This window comes from Trichomonas vaginalis, chromosome V (genome assembly GCF_026262505.1).
Source record: "Trichomonas vaginalis G3 chromosome V, whole genome shotgun sequence".
In the NCBI taxonomy this organism is placed as follows: Eukaryota; Parabasalia; order Trichomonadida; family Trichomonadidae; genus Trichomonas; species Trichomonas vaginalis.
In genome coordinates, this window is record NC_067207.1 from 23622601 (window position 1) to 23637376 (window position 14776).

Genomic DNA, 14776 nt, shown 5'->3' on the forward strand with positions numbered 1-14776 from the left:
TCTATGTTTGACTTTTTGACATCTGTTATTTGATTTTTGAGTGAACTCAAATTCATTTGACTTTGAGGGTTATATGCTGTTCCGTCTGCAGCTCCACCATAGCCTGCCATTTTCGCTAAAAGTGCCGCTCTTAAACCTCCACTTTGTGCACCAACAACTCGGTTTAAAAGCATAGGATTGCTTGACATTTGTTGCAACATAGTGGGGTCATTCATAATTTGTTGTTGCAACTGTTGTTGTGGTGTCAGTTTTACTATTGGATGTTTCAATGCTCTCTTCCTCTTACGTATATTCTTACGTAGCTTACGTGGCATTTTAAGTGAAGTTAAAAAGCGGCTTTTGACAGATGGAACACATACTTTTTCAGTAAGGACATATGAGGTGAGATGTCACCTGTTTTCTCACCTCATTTCTCACCCGTTGAATTTTCATGAATTTCTTCGTAAAGACTTTGTTAAGACTTCTTCGTAAAGACTTTGTCAAGACTTCTTTGTTAAGACTTCTTCGTAAAGACTTTGTCAAGACTTCTTCGTAAAGACTTTGTTAAGACTTCTTCGTAAATGACCAAAAATAATGTTTAGGTGAAGAGGTGAGATGTCACCTGTTTTCTCACCTCATTTCTCACCTCTTGAATTTTCATGAATTTCTTCGTAAAGACTTTGTTAAGACTTCTTCGTAAAGACTTTGTTAAGACTTCTTCGTAAAGACTTTGTTAAGACTTCTTCGTAAATGTTTTGTCAAGACTTCTTCGTAAAGACTTTGTTAAGACTTCTTCGTAAAGACTTTGTTAAGACTTCTTCGTAAAGACTTTGTTAAGACTTTCTTCGTAAATTTGTTAGATTTCTTCCTAGTAGTATATTTTTGGTGTAAATTTCATGAAAATTCAACGGGTGAAAAATTAGGTGAGAAAACAGGTGACATCTCACCTCTTCACCTAAACATTATTTTTATTGAATTCTGTGTAAATTTCATGAAAATTCAACGGGTGAGAAATGAGGTGAGAAAACAGGTGACATCTCACCTCTTCACCTAAACATTATTTTTGGTGTAAATTTCATGAAAATTCAACGGGTGAGAAATGAGGTGAGAAAACAGGTGACATCTCACCTCTTCACCTAAACATTATTTTTGGTCATTTACACTCATTACGAAGAAGTCTTGACAAAACATTTACGAAGAAGTCTTGACAAAACATTTACGAAGAAGTCTTGACAAAACATTTACGAAGAAGTCTTGACAAAACATTTACGAAGAAGTCTTGACAAAACATTTACGAAGAAGTCTTGACAAAACATTTACGAAGAAGTCTTGACAAAACATTTACGAAGAAGTCTTGACAAAACATTTACGAAGAAGAAGTCTTGACAAAACATGAAAACATATATAATTTGTGAAAAGTGAAACATTATATAATGTTTTCGACCAAGAAGACTAACAATTTTCCGAATAAAAACTTCATTTATACTAAACATCTTCAGGGCTAGAGGGCACGAAGTGCCTGGAAGCCCCACTACCTTTTTTTTTTTTTTTTTTTTTCTATTGCTGTTTTGATGAATAAACGAATAAAGTTTTCACGGTCCAAAAGACTGATCTGACAGAAATCGACTTTTTGAGAGAAACTCATATAATTAATTGTATGATTTCCATCAAAAAATCGATATTTAACATATAGATTCATTCCTGATATCATTAAATGGATATTTTATTTATTACTATTTTGGTCGCTCAAATTCAAAAAATCATAAAATTTTGACACTCTTTTGTTGGCAGATATATTAAATTTCCAGTAATTCACAATGCTGTCCTATTTCTTTCTATGTATAACTTTTGTATTGTCTTTTCTAATGCTTGGCTTGTTAGATAAATGGTTTAATTTGTTTTCACCGTCTTTCTACATGATGTTACGCAATATAAATAATAAAGCATATTTGAAATCATTCCTGGAACAGCAACCAGTGATTTCTTATTATACAAGGGTGATGGAATATGACTATGACGATCATAGTTCTCCTACAACTGTTGCAAGGTACAATTTTAAGTATGGATCATATGAATACCAACTTTCAAAAATTAAAAAAAATGAAAATGAAACAGTTGTTTTTCTAATAAAAGAAGAATATGTTTTTAATGAAGAGGCGCAACAAGGTTTCGATGACTTTTTAGAGGCGGTTTACGACGAATCTCATAAATTAAGAAATTTTCTAGAAATTTTATATGACGACCCTGACACACTCTTGTTTTGCTTTAACAATGGAAATTCCAAATTAATCAATTTTTTGACAAGCGAATCTGGTCTATATTTATATTTATTCTTAAAAATATTGAATTTGGAAGTACTTTATCAATATTTTTTCTATAGGCAAATTGATTCTTATAAGGAAATTACAGTTAAAAAAATGATTTCATTAGATAAGGAAGAGTATCGTTATAAATACAATGAAAATTTTCCTGATGCAACTAGTCTATTCCGTAGAGCGAAACCAAGAGATAGTTTATGGCGCAAATTGGAATATTTGTCATAATTTTCTGCATGGGCAATAATAAGCTTTATTGCTTGGATAGTAATATTTTACCTTGGCTCTTGTAATAATTGATAACCATAGTATTTGCATTCCATGTACTTCTTAATTTTTGCTGCTCCCCTGAAAATACAACTATTCAATATCATTTTATTTGTGCAAATTCTAAACTTTTTTTTCTTTAGATTTTTCTTTAGATTTTTAGTAAGTGTAGCAAAGTCATAACATGATTTACAATCACAAGACACTCTAAGCAGCCTTAATGATTTATCAGTCTTAGGCTACTCAAATGAATTTAAGCAAATACTTAACATGAAAAAAGTTTTTATATAATCTCTTTCTCAAAATTTGAGTGAATTTAAATGTTTACATCATTTTTAATGCTTAATTGACAGCAGCATATTGTGTATATGGCAGTTCTTGCCTCTTACATAATCCCACAAGTTATAATAAACTTTTTCATTAGCAGTATTTAAATTCCATGTGATTTATTCTCTGGTAAGCACATTGGAGAGTACCTAAATGGGATAAATAGAATAAAAATGGAAATACTCCTCTCAATATGGCATCAAAGATTAATCAACTTGAAGGTGTTGGATATCTTATTTCTGTTGAGGTTAGTATTAAAGCAAAGAGAGATGAGAAAAATTTTAATTAATCAAATAGAGAATCTCAAATATAAAAGTTAAAGGTTTAACATATTGTCATTTTTCACTTTATAGACTAGACACTCATATATTATATCACTAAAATTCTATTTTGAAAATAATTTATAAAATATTTTGAAAAATTATGCATTACAATAAAAAATCTTATGAATTTATATATAGATATAGAGAGTTTTACTTTTTGACTGAACTAAAGTTATGTTTTTTTGGTCGATTAAAAGAGAGCGTATTTAACATCTTTCTTCTTCGCCAAAATGACGAATATCAATGCAAGAACAATTAGTACGACATCAACGACCCAAACAACGATCTCACGAGTGTTAGATGTCGGTTCAACTGGAATATTTCCGACAACTTCTTTAAGGAAGTATCCCAAACGGTATCCACTGATAGCAATGCGTTCCTTGCTCTGTGTCTGTACTGTTGTGAAGTAATCTTTTGAAGGCCAACCGTACATTGTTGTATTATAACCAAAATTATAAGCAACTTCGTAAGATTCATTATGCCATACCTCTGGATGGAATGTTTTAACATCCATATTCTGAGATGTGTAGTGGCTTTGAGGTAATTCGTTGATTAACTTAGTAGCGTTCTTTTGGAACTCATCACGATACTTAGGAATGACTGGATTACGCATTGGGAAGTAGAAGCCAGCAGAATCCCACAAGAAGTGAATATTATTGCAACCTGAACCAAGATTGCAGTTTAATATGTAAAGATTGCCACCGTGATCGCCCGTTGGGAACAAGTCATTAAATAAGGCGACATTGTGGTGTGGTGTGTGTACATCTCCAACAAAATGGATTAAACTTCTGAGATGGAAGGCCCAAACCCATGGATCTGTTGTTGTCTTATCTTTGAGAGCCCTGTAAGCCGAATCCATGTAAGTAGTAATGTTGTAGGTTGGAGGTGGAATGGAAGTATTTTTTCCTTTGTTGATTGGGTGGTCTAAGAAGTGCCAAGTTTCCATTACACTGAGGCTGTATGTGCCTTTGAGGTCATCTTGCCATGTTGTTGCTTCAGTAATTGTCTGTATTGGGTGTTGTCCGTATCTAAGAACGGCTTCAATCTTCTTTTTCTCTTTGGAAGTAAGCAATGACTCTGCTATACGGCCAATCATCATGTGTGCGTGTCCCCACCATGAAGCGCCGCTTCCAAGGAAGAGAGGGAGCATTTTTATTAATAAAAAATGGATTGACCCAAAATGTAATCTATTCAAATTTTACGTAAGCTCCTTCAAAATTGGGGATCAATTATTCCAATATTATTTACATGCCAGGTATTTATTTTTTCCGATTTTTTGATGATGGCGGTTAGATTGAAGGAAGTCTGCGGATTTAAAATTAAAAGTTCGAGTTGTAGCTTCTGTGATACAAGTGCATTAATAACTACACTTCCTTTCTCAATATAAAGCACTTTTTACGATATTAGAGAAGAAACCAACCATGAAAAAGTAAGATTCACTAAGTGGATTGGATGAAAGCAATCGAAATTACATTTATCTTCTCAATTCTGCAAGCTAACCTTGATAATATTGTAAATGAATGTAATTGGGTCGCTCGAATCTTCGTACAATACAAAGCGCAATAGAGTATACATGAGTAGTGCATTATGAGTCTATTGTTTAAAATGAATAATATCGTTAAAATTGTAAATTTATAGAGAAATAAGAGTAAAAAATTCGAAATAAATTAGTAGTTGTAAGTAAAGTATGTTTGAAATCAAGCTTTATATGGCCTGCGTAATGTTTATTCCTGGTTGATTCCCTCAAGGATTGATGGGCGGACACCCTCACGAGCTGGAAGGCTGATGAGTGGGTGCTCGTTCTCACCGATGACGAAAACGTTCATGATACGTGTGGCGAAGACAGCGCCAGATGTATCCTTAAGGTGAACGATATCGAAGGAAGCCATCTGCTTCTCGATCTTCTGGATTGTTCCGACACGGCCGACGTTACCACCAGCTGTAACCATGGCAACATCGCCAACCTTGAACTTGATGACGGATTCGACTTCGCCTGTCTTGATGTTGAACTTGAGAGCATCATGGACACGGACGGATGGATCAACATAGGAGATTGTACGGCCATCGTGTGTAACAACGTGTGGGATACCCTTGGCACCAATCTTGAACTGGTTGACACGAAGAAGCTTGAAGGAGGCTTCCTTAGCTTCGATGTGGTGGACGCAGAAACGGCCCTTGCAGTCGTAGATGATACGGAAGAGTTCGTTGGATTTGCCGAGTTCGATGACATCCATCAAACCTGTTGGATAACGATAGTTTGTGCGGACCTTGCCATCGACCTTGACGAGGCGGCGCTTGACAATAGCGACGGCTTCCTTAGCTGTAAGAGCGTATTTAAGGCGATCACGAAGGAAGATGTTGATTGGAAGGCATTCACGAAGTTTGTGTGGACCTGTGGATGGGTGGGAAGCGAACTTACCCGCGGACTTAGCAAGAAGCCAGTGGTGTGGAGCTGTGAGGCGCTTAAGATGGAAGCGTTGGCAACGTGGCATAAGAAAAAGGACCGACCATGAGAAACTTTTTTTTCTTCTCATTGCCAAGAATAAGAAAAAGGACCAATCATTATCTAATATAATATAAATTGGGTTTATTAAAATGAACATTTTCTAAAAGGGGGGAAATTCGTCGACAACAAAGGTATCGACCCAAATTGTTCCCATTATGCTTGACATATGAAGTATAGTAATAGTGTGTATGGACTCATAGAATGGCTTTCGTTTGATTTCGAGATATATTATATGATCTTCTAAAATATCCATATTTTACTTGATAACGCAGATGTTTTATCGTACTATGAAAATTAAACGAAAAATATGGCTCAAGACGAGCAAAATTCGATGCTAAAAAAGTAAATTGTTTATTGATTAGCGGGCTTTCAGGTATTTTTTTTTGAAGTAACGCTTTATTCGTTTTTCTTACTACATCTGTATATAAAATATGCAAAAATAAGGATTTATAATTAAAAATATTATTCGAATTGGGTAAATAAATCGTTAGATCTTAGATTTTATTAATCATTTCTTCTTAAAATGAGACTGTGGTAATGGGAACTGTGTATGAGAGTTGGAGTATTGTTAAATTGCGCGAAATGTTGATAAGTTTAAAAACGATTTGTAGTATGTTCAAGTATATTAGAATTAATGAAATGTGATAACATCGACTAAAAACAATCGATTTTAAGTGATTGATGAAAATCGATATCAACATTTAAAATTTTCGAGGTTTTTTTGACTGATTGCAATTGCTTTGGACACCTAGAATGAAGTTCTCCTTGGTGAATTTCTCCAAATTTTTTCCACATTAGAAAAAGACTAAGCAATTTTCTAGAAAATGATAACGTTTTTTTTCAATTCTCGATTTTTTTTTGGAAAAATGAGATTAATTTTTTTGAAAATTTATAATTTAGAGAGAAATGAACCATTTTCGTTGTGTTACAAATCGATTAAACCCTTTTATTTTTGTTATTCTATAATATTTCTACTAAATTATGTCGATTATACAGCAAAATCAAATATCTATATTTCAAAGATATAGAAAAGAAGTATATATTCCAAAATTATAAATCAGTCATAGTTTACTATCAAAAATAATATATTGTTCTATATAGATAACCATCCATGGTTAGTAATTTAAAATTATTTCTGGTTCAAATTAAGGATTATCTTCACATGTTTAGAAACCATTGTAAACATCTAGAAAACAATCAATAATATCATGATTTTATTTACAAATGAGTTCAAGGTATATATATATTGTGATTCGATTTTCGATAATAAATCTGAATCAAATGTATATTAAACTCGCACATTTAGTCTTCTTATCATAATAATGTTATCAGTTAGTGATTATGGTTACAAAACAAGCAACATTAGATCTGTATCTCATAATCAAACGGAAGTTAAGTTAAGATATTTGAGATTTTATCACCTGATAGTATGCATAATACTATACCAGAGTGACCAGTCAATCTGTTGTTTCAATATCGTTTCAAATTTTTTATACCAAAATAGTACTTTGGCTATCATTGATAATACGTAGGGTTGCTACTGTTGTAATATTTCGAAAAAATAAATGTATCAACTTTAATGCAAGATATGATGAGTTGAACATTGAATAATTGAGTTTTTGTAATATTAATATTCTTTAGTCCCTAGTATATCATTGTTTCATACTAATAACGTGGATCAATTCCGTTTCAATGATCAAATAAAGCAGAAACAATATACTCAGGTTCCACTTTTTTGGTCTAAAAAATAAGTCCCCTTTTTTTTATTTTCTCTCATAAAAATGGGAAAAATTTCATAAATACAAATATTTGGGAAATATTTTGTACAGCTCACAATTATTAATATGTTTCTCAAAATAGATTAAAAATTGAAAACCGCTCTACACATTCAATTTTTATTTTGGTAAAATATGATCTGATTATTTCGGATCTTTTGACTCTGAAAAGCAATTATACCGCAAGAAAATAGTGTACCGCATTTTAATTGATCTCTTTCGTAATATTTTACTTCTTAAATTTTTTAATGTCTGATCAAGACAGTAATCAGAGCAAATACAGTAAACTGCGAAGTGTCTACAAGTATTACATTGATTCATATGATGCGTTATATCAGCTGAAAACGGAAAAAGAAGAAGATTTAAACTCGATTTACAAAATGATCAAAACGAATTTGATTGATTCAAAGAAATGCCTTCCCCAAATTATAACAAAAGATATTTTGGATATCATTCCGTATAATAATCGCTATACAAAGTCATATTTATATCTTGCCAAACTCGTATCAGATGATTATCAAATCAAAGAGATCGGCAATGTTGAACTTGTTTCAAACTTTTTGTTTTACAAAGAATATGGCATTGAATTAGACAAGTCTGTTAATTTCGAAATTATTAAATCAGAAAATCTCGACATTCTTAAAGAAAATACAATTTACAAAGCAATTATGAATAATGACTTAGAAGTATTCATTTCATTCACTGAAAGAGAAGGATTTGCTGAAAATCAAAAACTTCAAAGTAGTTTATACCCATGTTCTGAAGAAGGATTTTCATTACTTGAATTATGTTGTTACCATGGAGCAGTTGATTGTTTCAAGTTCTTAAGAACTAAATTTAACTCAGAAATAACAAAAAGATGTCTAACATTTTCATTTTTGGGAAGAAATCATGAGATAATGAGTGAATGTTTGAAACATTATGAACCAGATAAAGAATGCATGAAATATGCAATTATTTCACATAACATTGATTTTGTAACATTCTTAGTGAATGAGTATATCATAAGTATCGACTTGCACGCTTGCGGAAAATATAATAATCTTGATTCATTTTTAGTTTTTTACGATCAAACTAATCTTTTAGTCAGCTGCTTGGTTTTTTCACCGATGTTTAATATTCCATCCCTATGCGAATATTTCCTTTCATTAGGTGTAGATATCAATAAAAAACTTTTAAATGGAAAAACCGCTCTTCATATTGCAGCACGTTATAATAGTAAAGAAACAGCCGAATTTCTTATATCACATTATGCAAATATCAATGAAAAAGATAAAGATGGAGAAACCGCTCTTCACGATGCAGCAAGTCATAATAGTAAAAAAACAGCCGAATTTCTTATTTCACATGGTATTAACATCAATGAAAAAAATAATGATGGAGAAACCGCTCTTCATAGAGCAGCAAATTTTGATAGTAAAGAAACAGCCGAACTTCTTATTTCACATGGCATTAATATTAATGAAAAAAAAAAATAAAAAAGGAGAAACTCCTCTTCATTTTGCAGCATTTAATAAAAATAAAAAAACAGTTGAACTTCTTATTTCACATGGTGCAAATATCAATGAAAAATATAAAGATGGAACAAACGCTCTTCATAAAGCAATATTTAGTAATAAGAAAGAAACAGTCGAATTTCTTATTTCACATGGTGCAAATATCAATGAAAAAGATAAATATGGACAAATCGCTCTTCATGATGCAGCACATCGTAATAGTAAAAAAACAGCCGAATTTCTTATTTCACACGGTATTAATATCAATGAAAAAAATAATGATGGAGAAACCGCTCTTCATAGAGCAGCAAATTTTGATAGTAAAGAAACAGCCGAACTTCTTATTTCACATGGCATTAATATTAATGAAAAAAAAAAATAAAAAAGGAGAAACTCCTCTTCATTTTGCAGCATTTAATAAAAATAAAAAAACAGTTGAACTTCTTATTTCACATGGTATAAATATCATTGAAAAAAATAACAATGGAGAAACCGCTCTTCATATTGCAATATGGCGTCAAAATATATTAACAGCCGAACTTCTTAAATCATATGGTGCAGAAAACTAATGTTCCAACGTTAGATGATATGATTTTAAAAAGATAATATTGGAAAATTAAACACTCTTCAATATTCAGCATTCTAAAAGCAGTTTAAGTTAATAAATATCCAATTTATTTTCAATTCTATTTTTAAGGTCCATCTGACTTTAATTCAAATTTTTGACAACTGGCGTGAAGGGACATTAAAAATTAACCTTAAACATCTGAATTGAAAGCCATGTCATAGGGGCGTAAGTACACCCTAAAAAAAACTTCTAAATAATGGTCATGCCTCATATTTCGTAAGTACCTGATATGAGAAATCTTATCATCGTTAAATGATGTACTTGAAATTTCTGTAATCGATGAATATTGAATTCCATAACGCTTTAAAATATTAATGAAGTTGTCGAAACAATATGTTTCAGAAATTCATAGTGAATTATAAACAAATAACATATGAAAATGTAAAAAAATTCTAAAATTCATAAAAAATACAAACAAGTTTATAAATAACAAAGGATAGAATGACTATCATATGCCTGTATCATTAAATTATCTGGAGCATTTCTAATTATCTCATCACCATGATGAAATACATATGTTTCATCTAATCCTGAGTGCCAAGCAGCAATCTGCTTAACTCTTACAGGTGTTTTGAATTTGTTTAGTGGAGGAGGACACTTGCCAAAGGCAGACCAATTCTTATTTTTCAGTTGATCTATATCTTCGTAGAAAAGTGGCCAACCAATAAAAGATTTCAAAAGGACATCTTCAAAATTGAGCTTCATCAATGATATAAACTCTTCTGTGGTAACGTCATCTCCAACTTTATCATGAAAACTAAAGAAATCGTCAAAATATCTTTTTTTCTCAACCCAAAAACGAGCTGTAAATCTATTCAGTATCCATCCGGAACCTCCATGGATGAATCCAACAGATGTATTTATCAATTCAGGCGTACAGTATTGACCAGTTATCATAAAATTTTGGTGTTTCAAATCTAACTTAAAAATCTCGTATGCTAAGTTTTCTGCATCTACATAAACGTCTTCTGTACATCTGTACACATAATTATATCTAGTTTTTAGAAAATATTTGTAAAGTGCAAAATTGTTGTGATACATCTGTCGGTGCTTGATTGTTTCATTGTGTTCTTGCGATAATATAACGATTCTTGGATCGATAGTGTTATTTATTGAAGTTAGCATTACTTTTGATTTCGGATATAGTTTCATGAAGTTTCTACCCCATTTATTGTATGAGTAATATGCTCGTTCACAGTTTGGGTTGTTGCAATTGATAGATATTAAAATTTGTGGATCGTATTTCGAAATTTTTGTTGGAGGAAATGGAACAATGTGTCGGATTATCTCCATAACTATCGCAGATGCAACTAAATAATAAACAACTGCTATTCGTTTTTTTCTTTTTTCTCTTACTTTCATTGAAAAGTGCCAATAATAATTTGATTCCGAAACACCGTTCATGAGTCACTATTCTATTGAAAACTGTACTGACCCACCTACTGCTCAAATATAAATGATACATGTAGCACAAATTTTCCATCTAGATCTAAAAAATATTGAAACTCTAAAATTAAGATTATTTTCTATATCGTTATTTGATATTTATATAGGAAAAATCAAATATATCTATAAAATAGAGTGTTCATGTAGTTATAAAATACCTAGATAATAAATATTTTTGCCGTAAAAGCTGATTTAAAAAAAATTCCAATTAAAAAATGTTATTTCAATTTTTTGTCGCGAAATAATTAGATATTTTCATTATTTTTCTCGAGATCGAAGAAAATTTGGAATTACATAGAAAGATTTGCATCCATCTACAGCAACCAAATAACTTATTACCGCAAACTGAATTGAAAATTTCGAAATTATTCAATCCAATTTTATTAAAATACAAGAGAATAGACCAATGTTGTATAGAAATAAAGCAAGACTCAACGTGTTATGACCTTTGAAAACTGTTTTTGATGAAAACTATCTCTCCACCTAAGAATTCAGTTGAAGCTGCTCGCATGCAGGACTACATTGTCTTTTTCGATCTACCACATTCGGATTCGCGTCAAGGCCACTCTACAACTTCAAGATGCAACACATAACCCATATGAAGACGTACTTGAATCATTGAGCGGAAAGCCAATCATTCAGCTAGTCTGCTTGGAGATGAGGACGAAAATTAAGATGATATTTCTACCGTTCTCATTCACCATAAAGCTCAATCACTTTTAAAAATGTGTTCGAAAAGTTCCGTGTTTGAAGTAAATATTTTCTTACATGATATGAATAATGAGTATATTCTGTGAAACATTAGAAAGAGAATATTTTTAATCAAGCATAAATTATGAAATTTGATTCATTAGAAAACTTGCATTGTATAATTATGAAAGGCTTTTCTAATCATTTTCTGCACCATGAGAAAGAAGAAATTCAACAATTTCATTGCTGTTTTTTGATGATGCAATATTTAATGCTGTTTGACGTTCACAGTTTCTTGAATTGATATTTGCACCATGTGAAATTAAAAATTCAATTGCTTTTAATCTATCATTAGAAGCAGCAAAATGAAGTGGTGTGTCTCCGTGATGGTTTATTGAGTTAATGTCTGCACCATGTGATAAAAGCGATTCCATAATCTCTGTATCAAATAATGAAGGCGCATAATGAAGAGGTGTATTCCCACTATAATCTTTTGAATTAATATCAGCACCGTGTGAAATTAATAGATCAGCAACTTTGCTACAATTCATGTATGCAGCACGATGAAGAGGTGTATCACCACTATTGTCCTGTGAATTAATATCTGCACCGTTTAGGATAAGAATTTCTGCAACTTCCACATGATCGTTATCAGACGCCTGATGAAGAGCTGTTCTACCATTAATATCTTTTTCATTGATATCTATACCATGGGAAATAAGAATTCTTGCATTTTTTGAACGGCCTCTTTTTGCTGCGTAATGAAGAGGTGTTCTATCAAAACAATCTTTAGCTTTGATATCTGCACCATGTGAAATAAGAAATTCAATAACTTCTGGTAAACTTTGTTGTGCAGCACAATGAAGAACACTTTCTCCATTGTTATCTTTTGCATTGACATATGCTCCATTTGAAATCAGAATTTCATTTATTTTGACATTTGAATATGATGCAGAATAATGAAGAATTGATTTACCTTCTTTATTTCTTGAATTGACATCTGCTCCATGAGATATTAAAAGCTTTATTAACTTTTTTGATCCTGAGAAGACAGCCCAATCAAGAGCGGTATCACTAAAGTCATCTTGTGCATTGATATTTATACCAGAGTTAATAATTAGTTCAACAATTTCATAATTTTTATTGATTATTGCAGAGTGGAGAGGTGTTCTTCCTTTGCTATCTTTAAAATAAAGATCTGCTCCATAAGAAATACGGATTTTTGCGATTTTTGTATTTTTACCTGAAACTGCTAAATGAATTGGCGACGATTCACCTGATTTATCTTTTGCATTACAATCTGCGCCATGAGAAAGAAGGAATTTTACCGTCTTTGTATTATCATTTTCTATCTGCCGAAATAAAACTGTTTCTCCATCTTTATCTCTTGAATCTATATTTGCTCCATGTGATAACAAATATTCCCAAAGGGAAAGCAAATTAAAATCAAATGAATAAAAGAAAGCATTGTTGATGTCATTAGTTCGATCGATATATGTTAGAAGTGCTTGAATATTATTATATTTTCCACATGCTTCTAAATCAATATTTAATTTGTATTCATCCATCAAAAATATAACAAATTCGATGCTGTGTGACATAATTGCATATTCCATGGATTGTTTGTCTGGCTTTATTACTTTCAAACATTCTTTTATAATCTCTAGGTTCTTTCCAAGAAATGAAAAAAGGAGACAATAATAACTGATTTTTGTTTGAAATTTTGTTCTTAAAACATTGAAACAATTGATTGAACCATGATAACAACATAGTTCGAGTAAAGAATGTTTATAATATGGAATTGGATAGAAACCACTTTGAAGTTCTTGGTTTTTATTGAATCCATCCTTTTCTGTGAACTGTATAAATGATTTTACATCATCATCCATTATTGCTCTGTAAATCGTGTTTTCTTCATGAACTTCAATAGAACTGTTTTGAATATTATATTCTTTGATTCTATCCATGTCTATAAAATTGAGATCGACTCCAAACTCTTTGTTGAGAAAGTAACTGAAAACAGTTGAACCAGGTAGAACTTCTCTTGTTGAATTTTTGTAAATCTTTTTGAATAATGTCCAATATGATTTAAAGTAACGACAATTGCATTCTGATGCAGTTGTTATTATATCAAGAACATCAGATGAATCTAATATTTTGGTTTCAATTAATTTACTTTTGATATCTTGGCAAATTTTGTTAAGTTCATCTTCATTTGTTGTATTAAGTTTGTACAATGAATTCATTATATCGTTATAATCATAACATATTGCCATGAGTTCATAATAAACTTCTTTATTCATTTTTTGTTTCCATAAATTGCGTAAATTGTCACTTTTCCTCCATCATAATTAACAAAGTTTATTTGCACATAAAATAATGCATATAGATAAAAGAATCAATATTTGTGATTCAAATGCTGTTCGGTATTAGAATCTAAAATAATTACACTGTTATTGCATTTCTAACAGGCTTCACGACTAGAAAAAATGTTAAAAAATTACTAATTTGATCTTTTGCAACCAATGCTGAAAGATAATAATCAATTATTTGAATGCAACATTGATTTTTCTCTGAAGTAAAAGAGTTATTTGTTTATTCAATCAAGCGAGAATTTTACAGTTAACAATGATTTAATCACAATATCATTCTTGGAACATATATGATTATATTCAAGCAAATGTCAAATGCTTAAATAACTATAGTATTTCAATTGTGATCGAAACCAATCAAAGATCAACTCTTCAATCTTTGGATATCCAAATGATTGAACAACATTCTTTATTTATTCTTATATACCCAGATTTTCCTTACTTTTACCACTCCCCATGTAATTTCTGGGGAAAACGATAATTCATTTTTTTTATGGATGAATAGATCGTTTTCCTAGAAAGGACCTCATATCTCTGGCTAAAAAGAGTGTCAGATCCTAAATAGGTTATTGATCTAGTGTACAAATCCAATAAAAAGCCTATTTTTTGGCTTTTTTGGTGCTCATTTTTTCGAAGATCTACATGAATATGG

General features: G+C 31.3%; 6 protein-coding genes across 6 annotated transcripts, besides 2 other annotated features; 2 read left to right on the forward strand and 4 right to left on the reverse strand.

Moving 5' to 3' along the window:
• Positions 1-1536: part of a mobile genetic element that runs on past the window's edge.
• A 1786-nt stretch (positions 1537-3322) lies between these two features.
• On the reverse strand, positions 3323-4380 carry TVAGG3_0390720 (S1-P1 nuclease family; the record flags this gene model as incomplete). The annotated part of the gene is made up of 1 exon (XM_001321897.2): positions 3402-4361. One exon carries the CDS (start codon positions 4359-4361, stop codon positions 3402-3404), a length of 960 nt encoding a protein of 319 aa, XP_001321932.1.
• A 180-nt stretch (positions 4381-4560) lies between these two features.
• Positions 4561-6312, reverse strand: TVAGG3_0390730 (Chain E 40s Ribosomal Protein S4; the record flags this gene model as incomplete). Its single annotated transcript, XM_001321898.2, has 1 exon — positions 4936-5745. One exon carries the CDS (start codon positions 5743-5745, stop codon positions 4936-4938), a length of 810 nt encoding a protein of 269 aa, XP_001321933.1.
• Positions 6313-7740: 1428 nt separating this feature from the next.
• Positions 7741-8970, forward strand: TVAGG3_0390740 (proteasome regulatory particle assembly; the record flags this gene model as incomplete). The annotated part of the gene is made up of 1 exon (XM_001295314.1): positions 7741-8970. One exon carries the CDS (start codon positions 7741-7743, stop codon positions 8968-8970), a length of 1230 nt encoding a protein of 409 aa, XP_001295315.1.
• A 296-nt stretch (positions 8971-9266) lies between these two features.
• On the forward strand, positions 9267-9557 carry TVAGG3_0390750 (cyclin-dependent kinase inhibitor 2C-related family; the record flags this gene model as incomplete). Its single annotated transcript, XM_001295315.1, has 1 exon — positions 9267-9557. One exon carries the CDS (start codon positions 9267-9269, stop codon positions 9555-9557), a length of 291 nt encoding a protein of 96 aa, XP_001295316.1.
• A 130-nt stretch (positions 9558-9687) lies between these two features.
• Positions 9688-9793: a mobile genetic element.
• A 243-nt stretch (positions 9794-10036) lies between these two features.
• Positions 10037-10321, reverse strand: TVAGG3_0390770 (uncharacterized protein; the record flags this gene model as incomplete). Its single annotated transcript, XM_001295316.1, has 1 exon — positions 10037-10321. One exon carries the CDS (start codon positions 10319-10321, stop codon positions 10037-10039), a length of 285 nt encoding a protein of 94 aa, XP_001295317.1.
• Positions 10322-11855: 1534 nt separating this feature from the next.
• On the reverse strand, positions 11856-14208 carry TVAGG3_0390780 (ankyrin repeat-containing protein DDB G0279043 family; the record flags this gene model as incomplete). The annotated part of the gene is made up of 1 exon (XM_001321902.1): positions 11950-13998. One exon carries the CDS (start codon positions 13996-13998, stop codon positions 11950-11952), a length of 2049 nt encoding a protein of 682 aa, XP_001321937.1.
• Between the last annotated feature and the right edge of the window lie 568 nt (positions 14209-14776).